Consider the following 20,236-nt stretch of genomic DNA (forward strand, 5'->3'; position numbering starts at 1 on the left):
TTAGACCTCGACAAATCATCTCTATGTATACACGCAAAATACCATCAATTATTTTACCAGCACCAGCCGCCTCATATGACTACCAGCTGGGCCAGTGGTTTTCTGGCCAGTAGTAACCCTAAGCATAAAGGAAAAATTTATTTACAAATAAGAGAAGGAAAGAGTACACAAAGTGGACTTGAGGGTGGTTGAAGAGTGGTGATGCCAAGTGAGAACTTCTTTAACATAACTACCTTCATGGGGCGAAGAGAAATGTCCCAGTAATAATAGAGAGGTGGAATGGGAGATTTAAAGCCCTAATTACAAAATAAGTTGGAATGCTAAGGAGCTTTTAGTGAGCCAGGTCAGGAGGGCAGATAGTAATGTGGGACTAGGAGGACAGAAGGGCATCAGCTTCAGCATCAGACACAGGCATAATATGACTAATGAATGAGTTTGAAAGGGCAAGGGTCAGAGAGCCAGTGAGGAATACAATGTGACACTATGTTGACTGCTGCTTCTATTGGAAATGTAGATAGCAATGTTTCATAATATAGAGAAAATCAACCACTGCATCTACAGGATAGGGGTTAAAGGGTTATTCCAGCGATTTAAATATATCTCATTTCCATGACTGTTATGCATGCTGACCTGCTTCTTCATTCTGTGCCATTAAGCTGGGATAGCCAGGTCCCTATTCCCAGGATTACAGGAGGTCCTAAAGGTTGGACTTCCACGTGATCAGACATTTGTAACTTATCTTATGAATAGAGGATACATTTTTATTGCTGGAGTACCCCTTTAAGTATGTTCGATCACCACTCCATTCACTGACTTTGGGGCTGCCGAGGATAGCTGAGTATAGCAATCAGCTATCTGTTGAAGTCCCATAGGGATTGAATGAAGCTGTGCTCAGGCATTCAATAATCCATACACTCAGGGAACAAAGACCAGGAATTAAAGCGTTTCCCTGGCTTGTCCCCGCCCAGTTGGGCTTGATTGACAGGTCTCTCCCTATTCACCAGGAAAGACCTATCAATTGATCCGAGCTGAGGGGGGATAACCTGGGAAAACAACCTCACCGAGTCCGTGCAGTAGCTGTGGTGCAATATCAAATGTGCATGCAAACATTATCATAGTCAGCAATGACCCAACATTGTGTGTAACACTAAGAGAAAGATATGTTCTCACTAGCATTGTTGATTCAATTTAGAATGCAGATGTGACAACTAAGTTGGTCCAATTTTGAACATATATCAATGAATCCTAACACATTGCATTGACTTTAATGGGGTCTGTCAGGTTTTCATCATCTTTCCTATGATGTTCTTAAAGGGGTACTCCGCCGCTAGACATGTTGGTTCCTTTTTATAGGGAATAACATGTCTAATCATGAAGACCGGCTATGGGGACCTCCGTGATCTCTGCCATGGCGCCCCAGTCATACTGGTGATCACAGCTGTCACACTCCCTCTTTTCATGTCTATGGGAGGAGGCGTGATGGGATGTGACGTCACGATCACGGAAGCCCTAGACTTCCATGACCGTAACACTGCAGAGCTGACCCGGAAATAGCAAGGGGTTCCAGTGGCTGGACCCCCCACGATCAGACATGTTATCCCCTATCATTCGGATAAGAGAGTAAAGGTTACTCTGTTCTTGCTATCAAAAACAGTAGAAACTCAACAGAAAAACAAATGATAACCCATAATGTCAATGTGATCAAGGTCTAATATGGCTTAAAAAGTCAACTGATTGAATCAGTAATGTCCATGTATATAGTAAATAAAATATTTCTGACCAATCGTGTCTGGAGGAATTTGATGCATGTTTTATTTATTTTATCTGTAATGGCCATTATCTCCTATATTTTAACCCTAGAATTATTACAGGAAATAATTTCCTAGGTGCTCTAAGGTAAAGAATATAGCACAATAATATAGTTCATTTTTATGAATAGGGAAACATCTGTAGATCTACGCCTAACTCTGAAATTTTTTTTTGAACCTGGTGTTCAATTGTATTGCTGGACTTTTGCTCCTCTCTGTCAAATACCTTCTGAACTATAACTGTTGGCTTAAAGTACTCATCCTAACTTCCCTATTGACATACAAGTTTAAGTCTCACTCATGTAATTTTGCGGAGTCAGTAGAGTGGGAGATAAGAAGCTTTTCCCACACTTCTGGTTACACCTATATCTAGGGGAGACTAAACTAAAAACCCATCGTGCCAGACATTACCTGGGAGCCCCTATAAACAATGGATTGCTGATTGTTGTCTATGGCTGAAAACTGTAGCTTGTTAAGGTTCTGTACAATAAATGTACATGCCACAATGATAATAATGTGTCTATTTTATTGCATGTTTAGACATATATGCATGAAGTCAGGTTTTTTATGGCATCTGTAAATTACTGGTCCGCCTGCCAATGTTGGCTTATCTCAGCTCATATGCATCGTTGCTTAAGCAGGGTCTTCGAATCGCAGCACTTTATCTCCGAGCTCATCATTCATGTCCTCCTTCTACACCTCAACCGAATTTTACACTGTAACAAGCCTGGCATCTCTCCTCTTCCATGAATTTCTGCAGCTGGAAATATTTCTCTTCCCACATTTCTACTCAATCTCACATGTCTAGCGATAATCTTCATAACCTTTTAGCTTTCACCTGCTTGTGCGGTCACTTTCCTTTTCATCTATTCTCAGCAGTATTCTTTCCTTATGGAAAAAGGCCTTACCGTACATGACCCATTGCCCTTTGTTCCATCACTTGTCTTGTCCTGACTGGAAATAAGGATCTGTGAATGCACACCTGTAGCAACAGCATTCACTTTTCTATAGCATATGGCATTTTTGGGGTATTACAAGTAGACCAAAGCTATGTGTAGCTATATTTGTTTTAAAGGGGAGTTAATAAAAAAAAAAAAAAACTGAACTAAAACTTGTTAATATTCTCTATATACGTTATTAACCAAGAAATGAAAATTTAACTTGCACGTACATTTTATTGCGCAACACCAGTAAATATTCTTAGTACAGATCTTAATCCAATTACAGTCCAATAAAAAATATCTAAAGCTTGTTACAAATATTATCAACATCCCATAAAAATTATATTTAGTACACATAAAAAAGAAAGCACTACTAATTCAATAAAAATCGACTCTTTATTCACAAGTTATTATACACTGCAGTACACAGTTTGCCACAACTCAGAGCATTAGCCAATATCCATCTCTTAAACAGTGATGAGCGGCATAGGCCATATTCGAATTTGCGATATTTTGCGAATATATATAGATGAATATTTGTCCTAAATTCGCGAGTTTCACATATTCGTTAACTATTTTTTTCCATGCGAAATTCATAATGAAATTCATAAAATGCGCATGCAAGATTATCTCTTTCAACTAACTACTTTCCTATTGGTTGCTAGGGATGTTGCTAATCTCTGACAACTGTATTTGCATCCTTCTCATTGGCCCACAAGCTAAAAGAAGGGACAGATCAGTGTCCTATTTTTTCAGTGTCCTCTGGAAGTGCCAATATTCGCATACAGTGACCCCCGACCTACGATGGCCCCGACATACGATCATTTCAACATACGATGGCCTCTCAGAGGCCATCGCATGTTGAAGGCAGCATCAACATACGATGCTTTTGTATGTCGGGGCCATCGCATAAACGGCTATCCGGCAGCGTAGACTGCTTCAGCTACTGCCGGATAGCCATTTAAGGTGCCCCGTGTGGTCCGCTGGATGTCATTCACCTTTACCGGAGCTCCCGGCCGTCCTCTTTGGGATCCCCTGCATTGCCTGCGCTCTCCATCGTCGTCATCACGTCCTCGCGCACACCGTCCCGTCGTTCAATAGGAGCGGCGTGTGCAGCGACGTGATGACGGCGATGAAGAGACGCAGCAGAGATGGCCCGGGGACGCGGCAACAGCGATGGAGGGTGACATCCAGGGCAGCGGTGAGCGGCGGGGAAAGGTGAGTATAACCTCCTATACCAGTGGTCTTCAATCTGCGGACCTCCAGATGTTGTAAAACTACAACTCCCAGCATGCCCGGACAGTCGTTGGTTGTCCGGGCATGCTGGGAGTTGTATTTTTGCAACATCTGGAGGTCCGCAGGTTGGTGACCACTGTCCTATACTTTACACTGCGCGGATCCCTCAACATACGATGGTTTCAACTAACAATCGTTCATTTGGAACGAATTACCATCGTATGTTGAGGGACCACTGTATCCGCCTTCTTTGAACAACAAGCTGGAAGCAGGGAGGAATGATCGTTGTGATGTGTACTGCGAAAAAAAAAAATGTATATTCATCATAACGAATATATTTAGCTATATTCTAAATATTGCCGATATTCGCAATAAAAATTCACTATTCGATTATTCGCGCTCAACACTACTCTTAAAGCTCAAATCATTTGTCTTTACTCACATAAGATAAGAAATATGAGATGGGTAGTCGAGGTTATGGACAACAGTGGGATTTATGATGATGAAAAAATAGACAGGATTGACAATAGGGTATGCTCAGTGGCAAGGGATCGAAGGAGATGGGTATAGCTTCTTTGTTGAATCCCCTTTAACATAAAATCCATATGGCTTTAAAAAATTTGCCTAGGGCAGGGTATGGTGCTTATCCTCCTATGCTCAGTGTATGGTGACAACACAAAGGCATTTGTGCCAGGGACTTTGGTGACAAGTGCCAAACGGATAGTGAGCAAAGGGGTGAGTATACGTTGTTATTCATTTCTACTACCATCGCTTCACTGCGAGCCAACACTTCCAATCAACACAGACGAATAGGAAAACCAAAATGAAGGAAGTAGAAAAGTAAAATAGGTATATAGGCCCCTGTTCTGATATGATTAGATTAACTACCTTTATTGTAAGCTGTAAAATAAGAATATTACAACCGCAATAACCTGCTCAAGCTTCACCAGTGTGAAAAACAAATTACAGACACTTTGAAAAAAGACTCCCATATTTACAGAGTGCCCAAGAAATGAATTGTGAACTCTGACCCATGTGACACGTAACCTAGAAAGTGACTGGGCCTAATGGAACATAGTTAAAAACCTGTTAAAAAATGAGACCATGGATACATGAACAAGAATACACCAGAAATGTACTTACCAGCCTTTTCTCTTTCTGAAATCACAGGCAGGGCCTAAAAGACAATAGATTGGAGAATATTTTGAGATATGATAAAACTTAGTATTGTCTGTGTGTACAGGGTGGGCCATTTATATGGATACACCTTAATAAAATGGGAATGGTTGGTGATATTAACTTCCTGTTTGTAGCACATTAGTATATGTGAGGGGGAAACTTTTCAAGATGGGTGGTGACCATGGCGGCCATTTTGATGTTGGCCATTTTGAATCCAACTTTTGTTTTTCAATAGGAAGTGGGTCATGTGACACATCAAACTTATTGGGAATTTCACAAGAAAAACAATGATGTGCTTGGTTTTAACGTAACTTTATTATTTCGTGAGTTATTTAAAAGTTTCTGACCACTTATAAAATGTGTTCAATGTGCTGCCCATTGTGTTGGATTGTCAATGCAACCCTCTTCTCCCACTCTTCACACACTGATAGCAACACCGCAGGAGAAATGCTAGCACAGGCTTCCAGTATCCGTAGTTTCAGGTGCTGCAGAATGGGCAAAACAAAAATTGGAACAGGACCCTCAGTTTACGCAGAAGATTTAGTTCAGTGATGAGGCAAACTTTTATGTGAATGGTTAAGTTAACAAACAAAACCACCGCTATTGGTCTGACACTAACCCACATTGGATAGATCCCTCCAAGACTGTTGGAACACAAAAATTGATGGTATGGTGTGGTATATGGGGTACAAAGATAGTGGGGCTATTCTTCATCAATGGAAACCTCGAGGCCACTGGATATGCGAAATTGCAACATGATGATGTGTTTCCCTCTTTATGCACTGAAGCTGCACGTTCCCTGAGTTTTTCCAGCAAGATGGTGCACCACCACATTATGGGTGTCAGGTCCGAGCATTACTAGATGAACAGTTTCCTGGAAAGTGGATTGGTAGTCGTGGGCCAGTTGAATGGCCCCCAAGGTCTCCCGATCTAACCCCCTTAAACTTTTATCTTTGGAGTCATCTGAAGGCAATTGTCTATGCTGTGAAGATACGAGATGTGCAGCACCTGAAACTATGGATATTGGAAGCCTGTGCTAGCATTTCTCCTGCGGTGTTGCTATCAGTGTGTGAAGAGTGGGAGAAGAGGGTTGCATTGACAATCCAACACAATGGGCAGCACATTGAACACATTTTATAAGTGGTCAGAAACTTGTAAATAGCTCATGAAAGAATAAAGTTACGTTAAAACCAAGCACATCATTGTTTTTCTTGTGAAATTCCCAATAAGTTTGATGTGTCACATGACCCTCTTCCTATTGAAAAAACAAAAGTTGGATTCAAAATGACCGACTTCAAAATGGCCACCATGGTCACCACCTATCTTGAAAAGTTTCCCCCCTCACATATACTAATGTGCCACAAACAGGAAGTTAATATCACCAACCATTCCCATTTTATTAAGGTGTATCCATATAAGTGCCCACCCTGTAGAGTTAATATTACATACAACACTCTAAAAATGTATTTTTGAAAAGGTCACATATTTACTTCATCATCAAAATTCCTTCAATCATACAAAACATAATTGTAGACAAAAAATCTCTGGAGTAAACACAGATTTTTTTTAACATATTCAAGATTTGCACATCAACTTTTTATACTTTTCCATGCCTGTCCATCAAATGTATCTGATACTCTGGCACCTGTCAGGTCCTATTGATGCTAGACATTGTAGAGAATCTAACAGAACATAATTTGTTTTATATAAATATATGGGCAGGAGCAATAATGGTTTTTCCATGTGAATGGACGCAATAAAATTTACCCACAGTAGAATATATCTGACATGTGTGACAGATGCTTCATGATCCGGCCTTCTGCTTAGTGAGGACAGACGGGAGCAGCTGTCAGTGGGGTCAGTAGTCTTTGTCACATCCTTAGTTTGCAGGTGTGTTGGTGTTTTTCTGATGTACTATGAATAAATTGAATGCTTTTTGTCTGTGGTGGATTCCACTGTTTCATTATAGTCTAAAATATGTCTACTGGAAAAGTTAAGATAGCCAGTAGATAGGATTGTTGCCTTTTTCTTTATAAAAACTCAACACTTTGAAAAAAAAATTTAACATCCATTGGATGCATACATCTTGAGATAAGGGAAACCCTTGCGATGTATGTATTTAACGGATACATAAGACTCTGTTAGAGAATGTATGCCAAAAGTGCTTATGGGTATGTAGCTTTTGTTGCACTGTTTTTATTTTTATTTTTTTTTTCCTTTTTTAAACTTCGTGTATAATTTACTGCATTATTCCACCAAAAAAAATCATCTCAACTTAAAATTGTGTGAATTTAACAAATCAATCTCCTTTTTATATTTTCAAGTTTCCTAGTTTCCTAAGTATATTTTTAGTTTTTTAAGAAATTAAGATGGAACTGTTTTGATTGTCAGATGCATCTAAAATGTGTTAGATTTTGCATGTGTTTTTGGATGGATACAGCAAAAACTGAAAACTGATACTTTGCTGAGTGCTGAGAAGTGTGGTGTAAAGGGAGCCCTACTAAATCATAATGGATAAGATCTACGACATACTTATCTGCCAAATTGTTAGGTTCAAATGGTGATCCAATGTGACTTTCACTAGCTGAATGTAAGAGGAGACCTGTCAGTGGAATGAATGCAGTAGGCCCATGTGAATTATAATACAAAGGAATGAGTTGTATATTAGTCAGAGGATGCATATACACATTGTATACTCTGTTGAAAGAAGCTCACTGCATTAGTAATTTAAGTTATTACTTTAGGGTTTTTCTGGCTGTAGAAGATTAAAGACTCCTAGTGATAACCCAAATGTCGAAAGGCTCAACCCCCCGAGAGGGTATAGGCAAGGATTTGAGTCAGGCTGGATTACTTAGGAATATGCAATGATAGTTTGATAGCAGTTATTTCTTACTTTAGGGGTCAGGGCAAAATAGAGGTAGAGCAGGGTCACACGGGGCACATCCACAGCGTATTTGATGCTGCGGATACACCCCGTTTGACTCCACCCTAAAAGGGGATAAGCTGATCACTGCGGGTCCGGTTTCTCTGACCTTTGGCAGTCACCAGGGAGAGCCACATCTGGCTTTGTACAAATGTATCCACCCTTACTTTTCCTTTAACTTAGTTAAAGGTTAACCCTTTTTAGCTAATTTCCCAAATAAGTAAGTGTGATTTTCAAGTTTTTTTTACAGCTCGAGTGATTCATAAAATAGTTCCCCCTGTTTTTGGCATCTTTTCAGGCTATGTTTTGTCACTTTTAACAGAGAGGTTAAATAAATGAAAACCACCACAGTTTCATGACATGTATAAACATTCATGAATATGTGGAAAAATTGGGAAGCAGTACATATACAGTATTTCAACATACTGGTAAAACACTCAACAGACTGTAATTTACATTACAACCACTGGGGACCCACACACAGTCACTTATATATATACATCTCCTGAGAGAGTATCACACAATTGTGTTTGTCTTTTTAAGAAAATTTTCTTTTGACACACTTTTTGATATGTTGCGTCGTGGAGAAAAGTAAGGAAGGAGACATCTATATTTTATAATTGTCCATGCATTTTTAGGCTGTTGATGATTACGTTACTATTATGTTAATATTTCCATGTGTTAATAAAGGCTTTGACTGACTAGTAGTACACACTTTAGATAACTGTCAGCCAGCAGCTATCTCCTGACCCTCCATTCTTGTATCTACCAAAAAGCCCTTGGGGTTACTTATCTACTCTCAGAGGAAAAATTTGGGCATGTCGAAATTCAGCTGCCTGACTCTTCTTTCCTCCCCAACATCTGTCATTGGGGGAGGGGGGTTGGGGAGTTGGGAGGCCTTGTACTCATCAAATGGTCATCCAGTCTTGCCAAAATGTTGGGTTTGGCCAACACTAATCTAGTCTATATGGCAGTTTTGGGTTCTATGACTCTTGGATGCAGTAACATTTTTAACACAATTATTGAGTGGCATCTACATTTCTACAAGGGGAAACGACATATGCAACTATTGAAAGAATTCCATCCATCAATCAGAATTCTTGTGATTTTTTTTTAACCTATAGAGTAAAATTAAGGTTTTCTGAATGTACAACAGCAAAGCAAACAAAGGTGAGCTCACAAAAGTGGGTGCGCAATGACAGATTGAGGGGGTCCCCAGCGGCGGGACCCTTGCCATCATACATCTTATCCCCTATCCTTTGGATAGAGGATAAGATGTATTAGGACCAGAGTACCCCTTTAAGGTTCCTTTCAATCCATTGTCATGTGCAGTTAGACACTTGTAGTGAAACTTACAATTTTTAATAGTGTTACTGAAAATATATACATAGGACTTATAATAAGGAAACATGAAACCAAATGTGAACCATGGGTTCTAAATGACTATATTAAGTTAACTAACTTAGTAAAAATCTGAAAACATCTCCAAGACTTTTTCTGTTTCTTTCCAAGAAAACAATCCCAACTCCCCCCCTCTGCTAAATAGCTTTCCTTATGTAGAACTTGAAGATTTAACAACTTGATGGTCTAAGTTCTGCCTCCCACAGTGTTAGTGGAAACTAGATGTAAAGATTATGTTCTTCTTTTCTGGAAATATACATTTCTCGCTGAGTTAATAAAATTCCTCAATGGGTTATTTTTATTCTATGTCAATTTTATTTATAGCCAAAAAGCTGTTTATGCATTTGGTTTTGTGCAATTTTACATGCCTGATATCTGGTCTCTTCTCCGTCTACTAAAAGGAATGCACTGGATTCCATTTAAATAAAAAAGCAAGTAGAACTCGGCAGGTCATTCAACGCCCTTGGTCAAAGTGTGATACAATGTATAAGTCTAGTATTACTACAAAAATTATTGTGGTAATATTACAATCTATTTAGATGAATCACTTTACTTCAGTCTTCATAATATTTTAGGAGGCAGTAATATATTTACCTAAAGGGGATATATAGGAATTGGAGGCTATTAAAGCGATTCCCATGAGAAAGGCCTAAATAATTATGTGTTGTTGTGACAAGGAATCATCTGATAGTCATTAAACCGTAATTTGACTACTTCCCTGTCTTAACTCCCTGGTCATCAGCCTACTATTTGGTATTCATTTAACTAGTTTTTTTTTTTTTTTTTACTTTGTCTGTCCCTTGAGAGGCCATATGTGGAATGCCTTTTAGCTGCAACACAGACATTTCCATGTAAACACTTTATCCTTCCAATAAGAACCACAATATTGTCCCAGATTTATCAGTCTGAGCTGTAATTAGTTGTTATAAGTAAAATCAGACAGTTATTTTTATTTTATTTATCTCAGACAGTTTTGGTGAATTTGCCCCAATGTATAAATAACCATATAATCTTCTGTATAAAAATAAACTATAAAAGGTTGTGCTCTGTTAAATTTTTTAAAATAAAAGATAAAACAAAATAAATATATATTGCATCCCAAAATGCTAGGGTGAAAGTAGACCAGGTAGGTAGTTGCGGCATGACACAAAACTCTGGAGATTTGGTCGCCTTGTAGCAAGTGGGAGTGGGCACTAGGGATCGAACAAGAAAGGTAGGGAGAAAGAAGAGAAGTTAAGATCTGATATCCTTTCCACTAAATTTACCCTTTTGTTATGTTTGTTGGATAGTTCTTTATTAGACATGCTTCTTTGCTCTCGAGGTGATGTAAGAATAGTAAACATCGCAATAGAATTGGACCTCTTAGATGAATGTAATGGAAGGTAATGGTTGTCCTTTCATTAGATATAGCTACATGAAGAGTACATGTGTATAGTTATTATTTTATAGATAATAGGGTTGTCCTAGGATTATCCACAGGATGAGGGATGAGTGTATGAGCGTGGGGCTTCTGACTGCTTGGTCCCCATCGATCTCAAGAATGGGGCCCTGAGTTTTTTTTTCATAATGGGGCAGCAGTTACATGTGTTCAACACCATTCCATCCATTGTCTATGAGAGCTGCTGTTAATTTTTGTATGACATCCAGTTGTTAGAAAGTAATGGCATTGATAGACAAGGGTAGCTGGTTCCTGTGTGATAGAACACCAGCAGACATGTAAAAAAAAATAGCCGGTGTCTGATTATTATACGTGGATTAAAATTACACACACATTGTCACAGTAAGACTATTTTGAGACTGCATTTTTGTAGCATCCGGTGGTGGTATATGCTGGGGAACTCCAGATCCATCATACACACAGTAGACTCCCTTGATAAAAAAAAATCTCATGTATATCTCATGATGAATTTTTTCTCTTGTTATGGATCCTGCTGTATGGAAATGTATAAGATGGAAAAACTGATGGAAACAACCCAAATGTAGGCCTTCATTAGGTCATTGGACTCTATGGGTATGTTTGAAGCTTTTCTTATGCATATGGAAAATGGAAATGTGGAAAGAGCCTTATCTGGCAAAAAAAAAAAAAAAAAAAAGACTAATCAAATGTAGAGGATTATATGTCCTAGATAATTCAGTGGCACCTCTATATAGTATGTTCTGGTGTGCAAAATAGAGGATAGTTAAAAATGCCCATTAAATTGAATATTTTTCTAATGCAGGTGGGCAAAAAAAATCTCATTGTTTGAATCAGGCTTTCTTGTTGTCAGGGCTGCTCTCTTTAGTAACATAGTTCATAAGGTTGAAAAAAGACCAGAGTCCATCAAGTTTAACCTATAACCCTAATGAGTCCCTACTGAGAATCCCTGGATCAACCTTCTGTCCCTATAAATCTAGTATACATAACCAGCAATTTTATTATTCTCCAAAAATGCATCCAGACCCCTTTTTGAACTGTTTTACAGAGTTCACTATGACCACCTCCTCTGGCAGAGAAGTCCACAGTCTCACTGCTCTTACAGTAAAGAACCCCCATCTGTGCTGGTGTAGAAACCTTCTTTCCTCTAAACGTAGAGGATGCCCCCTTGTTATAGATACAGTCCTGGGTATAAATAGCTCATGGGAGAGATCTCTATACGGTCCCCTGATATATTTATACATAGTTATTAGGTCTCCCCTAAGCCTTCTTTTATCTAAACTAAATAACCCTAATACTGATAACCTTTCTGGTACTGTAGTCCTCCCATGCCCTGTATTACCCTGGCTGCCTCTTTGAACCCTCCCCAACTCTACTATATCTTTCTTGTACACTGGTGCCCAGTACTGTACACAGTATTCTATGTGTGGTCTGACTAGTGAATTAAATAGTGGTAGAATTACTTCCTTGTCATGGGCATCTATGCCCCTATTGATGCACCCCATGATTTTATTTGCCTTGGCTGCAGCTGCCCAACATTGGTCACAACAGCTAAATTTACTGTTAAAGAGGTACTCCGGTGGAAAACTTTTTTTTAAAATCAACTTGTGCCAGAAAGTTAAACAGATTTGTCAATAATTTCTATAAAAAAATCTTAATCCTTCCAGTACTTTTTAGCTGCTGAATACTACAGAGGAAATTCTTTTCTTTTTGGAACACAGTGCTCTCTGCTGACATAACGAGAACAGTGCTCTCTGCTGACATCTCTATCCATTTTAGGAATTGTCCAGAGCAGCATATGTCTGCTATGGGGATTTTCTCCTACTCTGGACAGTTCTTAAAAGAAAAGAATTTCCTCAGCAGCTAATAAGTACTGGAAGGATTCAGCAGCTAATAAATACTGGAAGGATTACGATTTTTTAATAGAAGTAATATACAAATCTGTTTAACTTTCTGGCACCAGTTGATTTAAAAGAAAACAAAAAAAAGTTTCCCACCTGAGTACCCCTTTAACTAAGACTCCCAAGTCCTTTTCCACGTCAGTCGTCCCAAGTGTTCTCCCATTTAATACATAATCCCAGCCCGGACTTTTCCTCCCCATGTGCATTACCTTACATTGATCAGTGTTGAACCTCATCTGCCATTTCCAAGCCCAAACCTCAAACCTATCCAGATCCATTTTTAACAGTTCACTGTCCTCTATTGTGTTTACCGCTTTACAGAGTTTAGTATCATCTGCAAAGATTGCTACTTTACTATTCAACCCCTCTTCAAGGTCATTAATAAATATATTAAATAGGACAGGACCCAAGACTGACCCCTGTGGTACCCCACTAGTAACAGTCACCCCATCAGAAAAGTACCATTAATAACCACCCTCTGTTTCCTATCACTGAGCCAGTTACTTACCCACTTACACACATTCTCCCCAGCCTAATCCTTCTCATTTTATGCACCAACCTTTTATGTGGCACCATATCAAATGCTTTGGAAAAATCCAGATATATAACATCCATCGATTCCCCCTGGTCCAGTTTGGAGCTCACCTCCTCATAAAGCTGATCAGGTTAGTTTGACAGGACCGATCCCTCAAAAAGCCATGCTGATATGGAGTCTTACATTTATTTTTATCAAGATACTCCAAAATAGCATCCCTTAGAAAACCCTCAAACAATTTACATACAAAAGAGGTTAAACTAACAGGTCTATAATTCCCAGGATCACCGTTTGTCCCTTTTAAATATTGGCACCACATTTGCCATGCGCCAGTCCTGGGGAACAGTCCCTGTCACTATAGAGTCCCTGAATATTAAAAATAGGGATCTGTTTACTACATTACTTAATTCCTTTAGAACACGGGGGTGAATGCCATCTGGACCTGGTGATTTGTCTATTTAAATTTTTTTGTAGGTGGCACTGTACTTCGTCCTGGTTTAGATAGGTGACCTGTACTGGGGAGTTTACCTTATCTCGCTGTATTTCACCTGGCACTTCATTTTCCTTGGTGAATACAGTGGAGAAGAATTTGTTTAATATATTTGCTTTTTCCTGATCCCCGTTTATAATTTCTTCCTCATCATTTTTTTATAGGGCCTACACTTTCATTTTTGACCTTTTTGCTATTTATATAGTTAAAGAACACTTTGGGGTTATTATTACTCTCTTTGGCAATGAGTCTTTCTGTCTCTATTTTTGCCGCTTTTATCTGTTTTTTACATATTTTACATTTTTCTCTATAGCTTTTTAATGCTTCTTCACTGCTGTCCTGTTTTAGTAGTTTAAATTATTTATTTTTGTCATTTATAGTGTTGAGCGGCATAGGCCATATTCAAATTTGAGATATTTCGCAAATATATGGATGAATATTCCATATGCGAAAAATAGCATATCCAAAAATTTGCATATGTGAAAATTCGCATATGCAAATTTTTGCATGTGCGAAAATTCGCACGCCAGTCTCACACAGTAGTGTTAGAGCCTTCTTTACACCACACAAGCTGGAAGCAGAGTGGGATGATCCCTTTGATGTATACTGTGAAAAAAAAAACAAAGGAATATTTGTAATTGCGAATATATAGTGCTATATTCGCGAATATTCGCAAATTCGCGAATATGCAATATTCGCGAAAAAAATTCACATTGCGAATATTCGTGAGCAACACTACTCATTTATTGCCCCCTTAATGTTCTTCTTCATCCATATTGATTTTCTTTTATTTCTGACCCTTTTATTACCATAAGGTATATACATCTTACAGTGAGAATTTAAGATATTTTTTAAAGTCTCCCATTTAGTGTCAGTATTCTTGTTTTTGAGGACATTATCCCATTTTATATTGTTAAGGGCTTCTCTGACTTGATCAGACTTTGCCCTCCTAAAGTTCATTGTTTTTGTGGCCCCTCGAGAGATTCCCTTATTGAAGAACATGTTATAATGTATTATATTATGATCACTATTTCCTAGGTGTCCATCTACTTGCACATTAATTACTCTGTCAGGTCTGTTGGTTATTATTAAGCCTAGAAGGGTGCCCCCTCTGGTCGGGCCCTGCACCATTTGGGACAGATAATTGTCTTCAGCTATAGTCAGAAACCTGTCTCCTTTATGAGATTCACAGGTCTCAGTCTCCAAGTTTACATCACGATAGTTAAAGTCCTCCATTATTATCACATCATTTTTATTTGCTGCTTTGTTTATTTGCCTCAGTAATTGATCTTCTGCCTCTTCCATTATGTTTGGTGGCTTACAGCAAACCCCTATCAGAATTATTTTATTTATGTCCACATTATCGTTTCTCTCCCAAATATCCTCCCGGAGTGCGGCCTACAGACTGGACTTTACATAAAGACAAACTCCTCCCCCTTTCCGTTTTGTCCGATCCTTCCTGAATAGACTATAACCCTGTATGTTGACCGCCCAGTCACAGCTATTGTCCAACCAAATCTCTGTTATGCCCACTATGTCATAATTCTCCTCAGACATTTTCAACTCCAGTTCGTCAGTTTTATTGGTTAGACTTCTGGCATTAGTCAACATGCAATTCAATGGTGTATGTTTTTTTTCCTATGACGCCTATCCCTATTAACTATTGTAACTCCTTCCTCCACTCCACCCCCAGGTACATTAATAAGTCCCCCCTCTCTATCTATACCCTCAGTGCCTAGTTTAAACACTTCTCCACCCTTCTAGCCATCTTCTTCCCAAGCAAAGCTGCACCCTCCCCATTGAGGTGCAGCCCGTCCCTACGGTAGAGATGGTATCCGACAGCGAGGTCGGCCCAGTTCTCCATGAACAGAAAAAAACCTCTTTCCTACACCGGCTTCTGAGCCACTTGTTTACCTCCCTAATCTCCCGCTGCCTCTCTGGTGTGGATTGTGGTACAGGTAATATTTCAGAAAACGTTACCTTGGAGGTCCTTGCCTTAAGATTGCGGCCTAAGTCCCTGAAATAATTTTTAAGGACACTCCACCTACCTCTTACTTTGTCAATATGTACCATGACTGCTGGGTCCTCTCCAGCCCCACCCAGCAACCTGTCAACCCGAACCGTGATGTACCGAACTCGAGCACCAGGAAGACAACACACTGTTCGGCGATCCCAGTCTTTGTAACAGATCGCCCTGTCTGTCCCCCTAATAATTGAGCCCCCCACCACCAGTACCTTTCTGGCCTGCCCTGCACTCCTCCCTCCTTACTGGAGCAGACACCCCCCTGGTGGTCAGAGGCAGAGTCCTGCTGCAGTACTGCTAGCCCTGAAATTGCATCCCCCTCATCTGCCAACCGGGCAAACTTGTTGTAGTGCAATTCTTGTCACCAGTGCAGTGGTACCTGGATGAAACCCCAATGGGCCCTTTATAAAATGATAGAATCCTTCCAAATATATTTGGGATCTATTGCAAAACTGAAACTATGATGCTAATGTGAACCAAGATTTTCATCCAGCTATAAAAGTGATAATTGTCTGAATATACAGCTTATTTCTATTCATGGACTGGACAGAATCAACAGCACAGACTAGGACATGGCCGTCTATGACAAGAAGATGTGTAAAATGAATACACTGAGGGGGCATGTATAAGGGATGGAGGAGGAAAACAGATATTATATTAATGGGTCTAATAGCAGAACAGCTAGGAAACATGATAGCCTCTGGAAAGTTACACATTTTTGTAGTATGCTTAAAACTTTGAGGGTAAGAGGTTAGTCTGATTGGCTAATATAGTGCATTCCATAGTGTAGGAGTCTTCAAGACAGATGTGAGACAGATGATGATAGGTGTAGGTCATTAAAAATGTTAAGAAGGAAAATAAACTTTTGGAATATGTAAAAAGGTGCAGAGATGTTAGAGGTTTTGTAGGAGACATGGCGTAGCATTTGAAAAGTGAAGGACGGGTCACCTTTTAATATCCTCCTAAAACAACAGCCTTCTGTTTTAAGACAGATAAAAGCATTGGCAGCACAAAGAGGCATCAGGTGTGAGAGTGTTAATGGAAGGAATGAACACCGACTTTAACAGATTACATTTCAGGTAGAAGGAAGACAAGACAAGAGTCAGTAGAGAAAAAGGTTTGAAGCCTTGTGGGTCACGCTTCTTGTGAACCACCTGTAAAAAGTAGCTTTCATAGAAATACATGACCCGTTTGACAATTGCTTTTGTACGTGCAGATTGACAGTGACTAAAATAGCACATAGACTATTAAGAGAGAGATTTTACAGCATTAGGCGGCAGTATGAGTGCATCAGAAGACTAACAATAAACCATGTGGAAGCCATGAAGCTCACCCAACCATTTTTGTCTGAACCCAAATTTTATTTAGAGGGATTGTCTCATGAAGAAAACCCCATAGTATAAAAGAAGTCTGGCTTCTCTAATACTGATGATCAGCTATCACTGTGGGACCATGATAGAACGGTAATGGTTTGAAATATGTTTGTGTGTCTGTAAAGCTTTTTTTTTTTAATGAAGAAGAAATACAAATTTTAGTTTTATAACCTTTAGAGCTGAGGATCTCATCACTGTTTCTGCTGCTTACCATCTTCCATTTTGGAACAGAATACTTAGTATACCTAATACAGCTGGGGGGTATTGTAGAAATAATAAACATGATACACTCACTTCCCTTGGTCCCCCACAGCTGCTGTGCAAACTCTTCCAATCCTACACTAGTCTCCACTTCTTCCTGGTTCTGTGTCATCTTGACCCACAGGAGCTGCCTGCTCAGCCAATCAGAAATTACATGCCATTTAGGGAACATTTTGTTTGAGGGTTAGCAGCCCTAAAATAGTAACGTACTGTATGTAACAGTATTGAATCTATAACATACAGTAAATCTGTGGAAGGTTTATCTAAGATTTGTTCAATCCATGCATTACACACATCTCTGCATAAGCCCTCTGTATTATAGTCTTACAACTTTGCTATTTGTCTAGTTCTGTTTAGTTTCAACAATGATACAATATAGAATATGTGATAGTTTTCCAGAAATGGGAATATACTCTGGCTACTTTGTGTCTTGCTTGTGTCGTAGTAAATACTGTCCTACTAAGTTTATTGTAGCGAGCAATATGCAGAATTCATGAGTTGCCATTGGGGATGAGCGAATTGAATCTGATGAATCGAAATTCATTACGAAGTTCATTGAACTCCATTTAGTGTGGTCCAGATGTTGCGAGTGTTCTGGCTCCAGAAGCAGACACTTTAGAGGAACCTGAGGAGGACATCAGTGACGTGCAGACACAACTCGATGATGATGAAGCCGATCGCACTTGGGAGCCGGGTGCAGAAGGGGCTTCATAATCATCAGAAGAGGGTTGCAGCAGCTGAGCCAGCAAGGTGGTAGTATGGTTGGCAGTCAGCATTAGGCAGAAGTGGACAGTCTGGAGCCAAACATGCCCAGGGTAGACCACCTGCTTTGCGGCAGCCTACCTTCCCGGGAGGTAGTGGAACAGGGGTTCCTGGAGTCGGCAGCAGTAGCAGTCAATCAGTGCGGACTGTTGGTGGGAAAATCAGCTACTCGGCGGTGTGGCAGTTTTTCATCAAGCATCCGGAGGATGTTAACCTGGCCACATGCAAGATTTGTCGGCAGAAGGTGAAGCGTGGCCAGGGTCCCAATGTTGACACCACGACCCTGCGTCAACATGTGCAGCATCGCCATAAAGTGGCCTGGGAGAACTGTGGCTCCGATGTAGTGGTCCAGCCTGCTGCATCACCCAGTGGCACGCTGCTCCCTGTTTCAGCCAGCCAAAGCTCCACCACTTCAGCTGAAGGGAGCTGTGTGTCATATCCTCATTCTGTCGCTACAGATGCTCTTGCTCCTCCTATTTCGAGTCAGTCATTCCGCTAACAATCCATCGGCGAAGTCATGTCCAAGAGACAACAGTATGAGCCCACTCATCCAACAGCGCAGAAGCTGAATGTGCTCCTTTCCAAGTTGCTGGTGCTGCAGTCCTGCCCTTTTCAAGTGGTGGGCTCTGCACCTTTCAGAGAACTGATGGCTTGTGCCGAGCACAGGTAGAGATTCTCAAGTTTGTGGCAACATGAGGAGACCATATAGTGGCTGAATGGCAAAGCCTGGAGTTTGTGGCAGCATGAGGAGACCATATAGTGGCTGAATGGCACAGAATGGAGTTTGTGGCAGCATTAGGAGACCATATAGTGGCTGAATGGCACAGCCTGGAGGTGGCTAAAGCATGTGGAGACCATTTAGTGGCTGAATGACACAGCTTGGAGTTTGTGGCAGCATGGAGAGACCATATAGTGGCTGAATGGCACAGCCTGGAGGTGGCTGAAGCATTAGTAAACCACTTATTGGATGAATGGCACAGCCTGGAGGTGGCTGAAGCATCAGTAAACCATATATTGGATGAATGGCACAGCCTCGAGGTGGCTGAAGCATCAGTAAACCATATATTGGATGAATGACACTGCCAGGAGGTGTTGGCAGCATGAGGAGACCATATAGTATCTGAATGACACAGCCTGGAGCTGGCAGCAGCATGAGTAGACACTTGGGCTTCACAATCCCTTAGATCAAAAGCTGAATTTTTAAATTTTAATTGAGGATTTATTGTAACTAGTGCTACTATAAAACATAAAGGTAAACCGTAAATTGGCTGAATGACACAGCCTGGAGGTGGCTGAATCATGAAGAGACCATATAGTGGCTGAATGGCACAACCTGGAGTTGGCTGAAGCATGAGGAGACCATATAGTGTCTGAATGGCACAGCCTGGAGTTGGCAGAAGCATGAGGAGACCATTGAAATTTTAGATTTTGAAATTTAAATTTAAGATTTTTAAATTTAAATTTAAGATTTTTAAATTTAAATTGAGGATTTTTAAATTAAAATTTTAACTCCCAAGTTTTAGTGTCCCGGGCCTCGGCATGTGGGTACAGAGGGCCAAATTTAACAAGGAGTCACATGGCAGCACAATGACAGAGCCTGGAGGGGGCATTAGTATGAAGAGACCATATAGTGGCTGAATGGCACAGCCTGGAGGTGGCTGAAGCATGAGGATACCATACAGTGGCTGAATCAGACAGCCTGGTCATGGCAGCAGCATCAGGAGTCCTGAAAGTGAAAGGGAAAATTTCTGAAACTGGGGACCAGTACCTTAATTATGTTTTGCAGTATCCATGACAGCACAATGAGAGAGCCTTGAGGTGGTAGCATCAGCATGAGGACACCATAGAGCAGCTTAATTAGAGAGCTTGGAGGTGGCAGCATCAGCATTAGGAGACCATATGGCGGCACAATGGCTGAGCCTTGAGGTGGTAGCATCAGCATGAGGAGACCATATGGTGGCACACTGGCAGAGAGTGGAGGAGGTAGCA

At 40.3% G+C, this 20,236-nt stretch overlaps 1 protein-coding gene across 3 annotated transcripts in view; it reads right to left on the reverse strand.

The window, feature by feature from the left end:
* Window positions 1-2,584: 2,584 nt before the first annotated feature.
* Window positions 2,585-20,236, reverse strand: part of LOC130356691 (rho GTPase-activating protein 7-like) — a 219,331-nt gene continuing 201,679 nt past the window's right edge. For all 3 annotated transcript variants that reach the window (XM_056558568.1, XM_056558551.1, XM_056558559.1), the window contains exons 5-6: window positions 5,129-5,162; window positions 2,585-2,762 (exon numbers count right to left, since the gene is read on the reverse strand). In XM_056558568.1, the coding sequence (XP_056414543.1) occupies window positions 2,713-2,762; window positions 5,129-5,162 (84 nt within the window). In that variant the 3' untranslated portion in view covers window positions 2,585-2,712. The remainder of the gene's footprint in view (window positions 2,763-5,128; window positions 5,163-20,236) is intronic.

The sequence above is a fragment of the Hyla sarda genome, chromosome 1 (genome assembly GCF_029499605.1).
Source record: "Hyla sarda isolate aHylSar1 chromosome 1, aHylSar1.hap1, whole genome shotgun sequence".
In the NCBI taxonomy this organism is placed as follows: Eukaryota; Metazoa; Chordata; class Amphibia; order Anura; family Hylidae; genus Hyla; species Hyla sarda.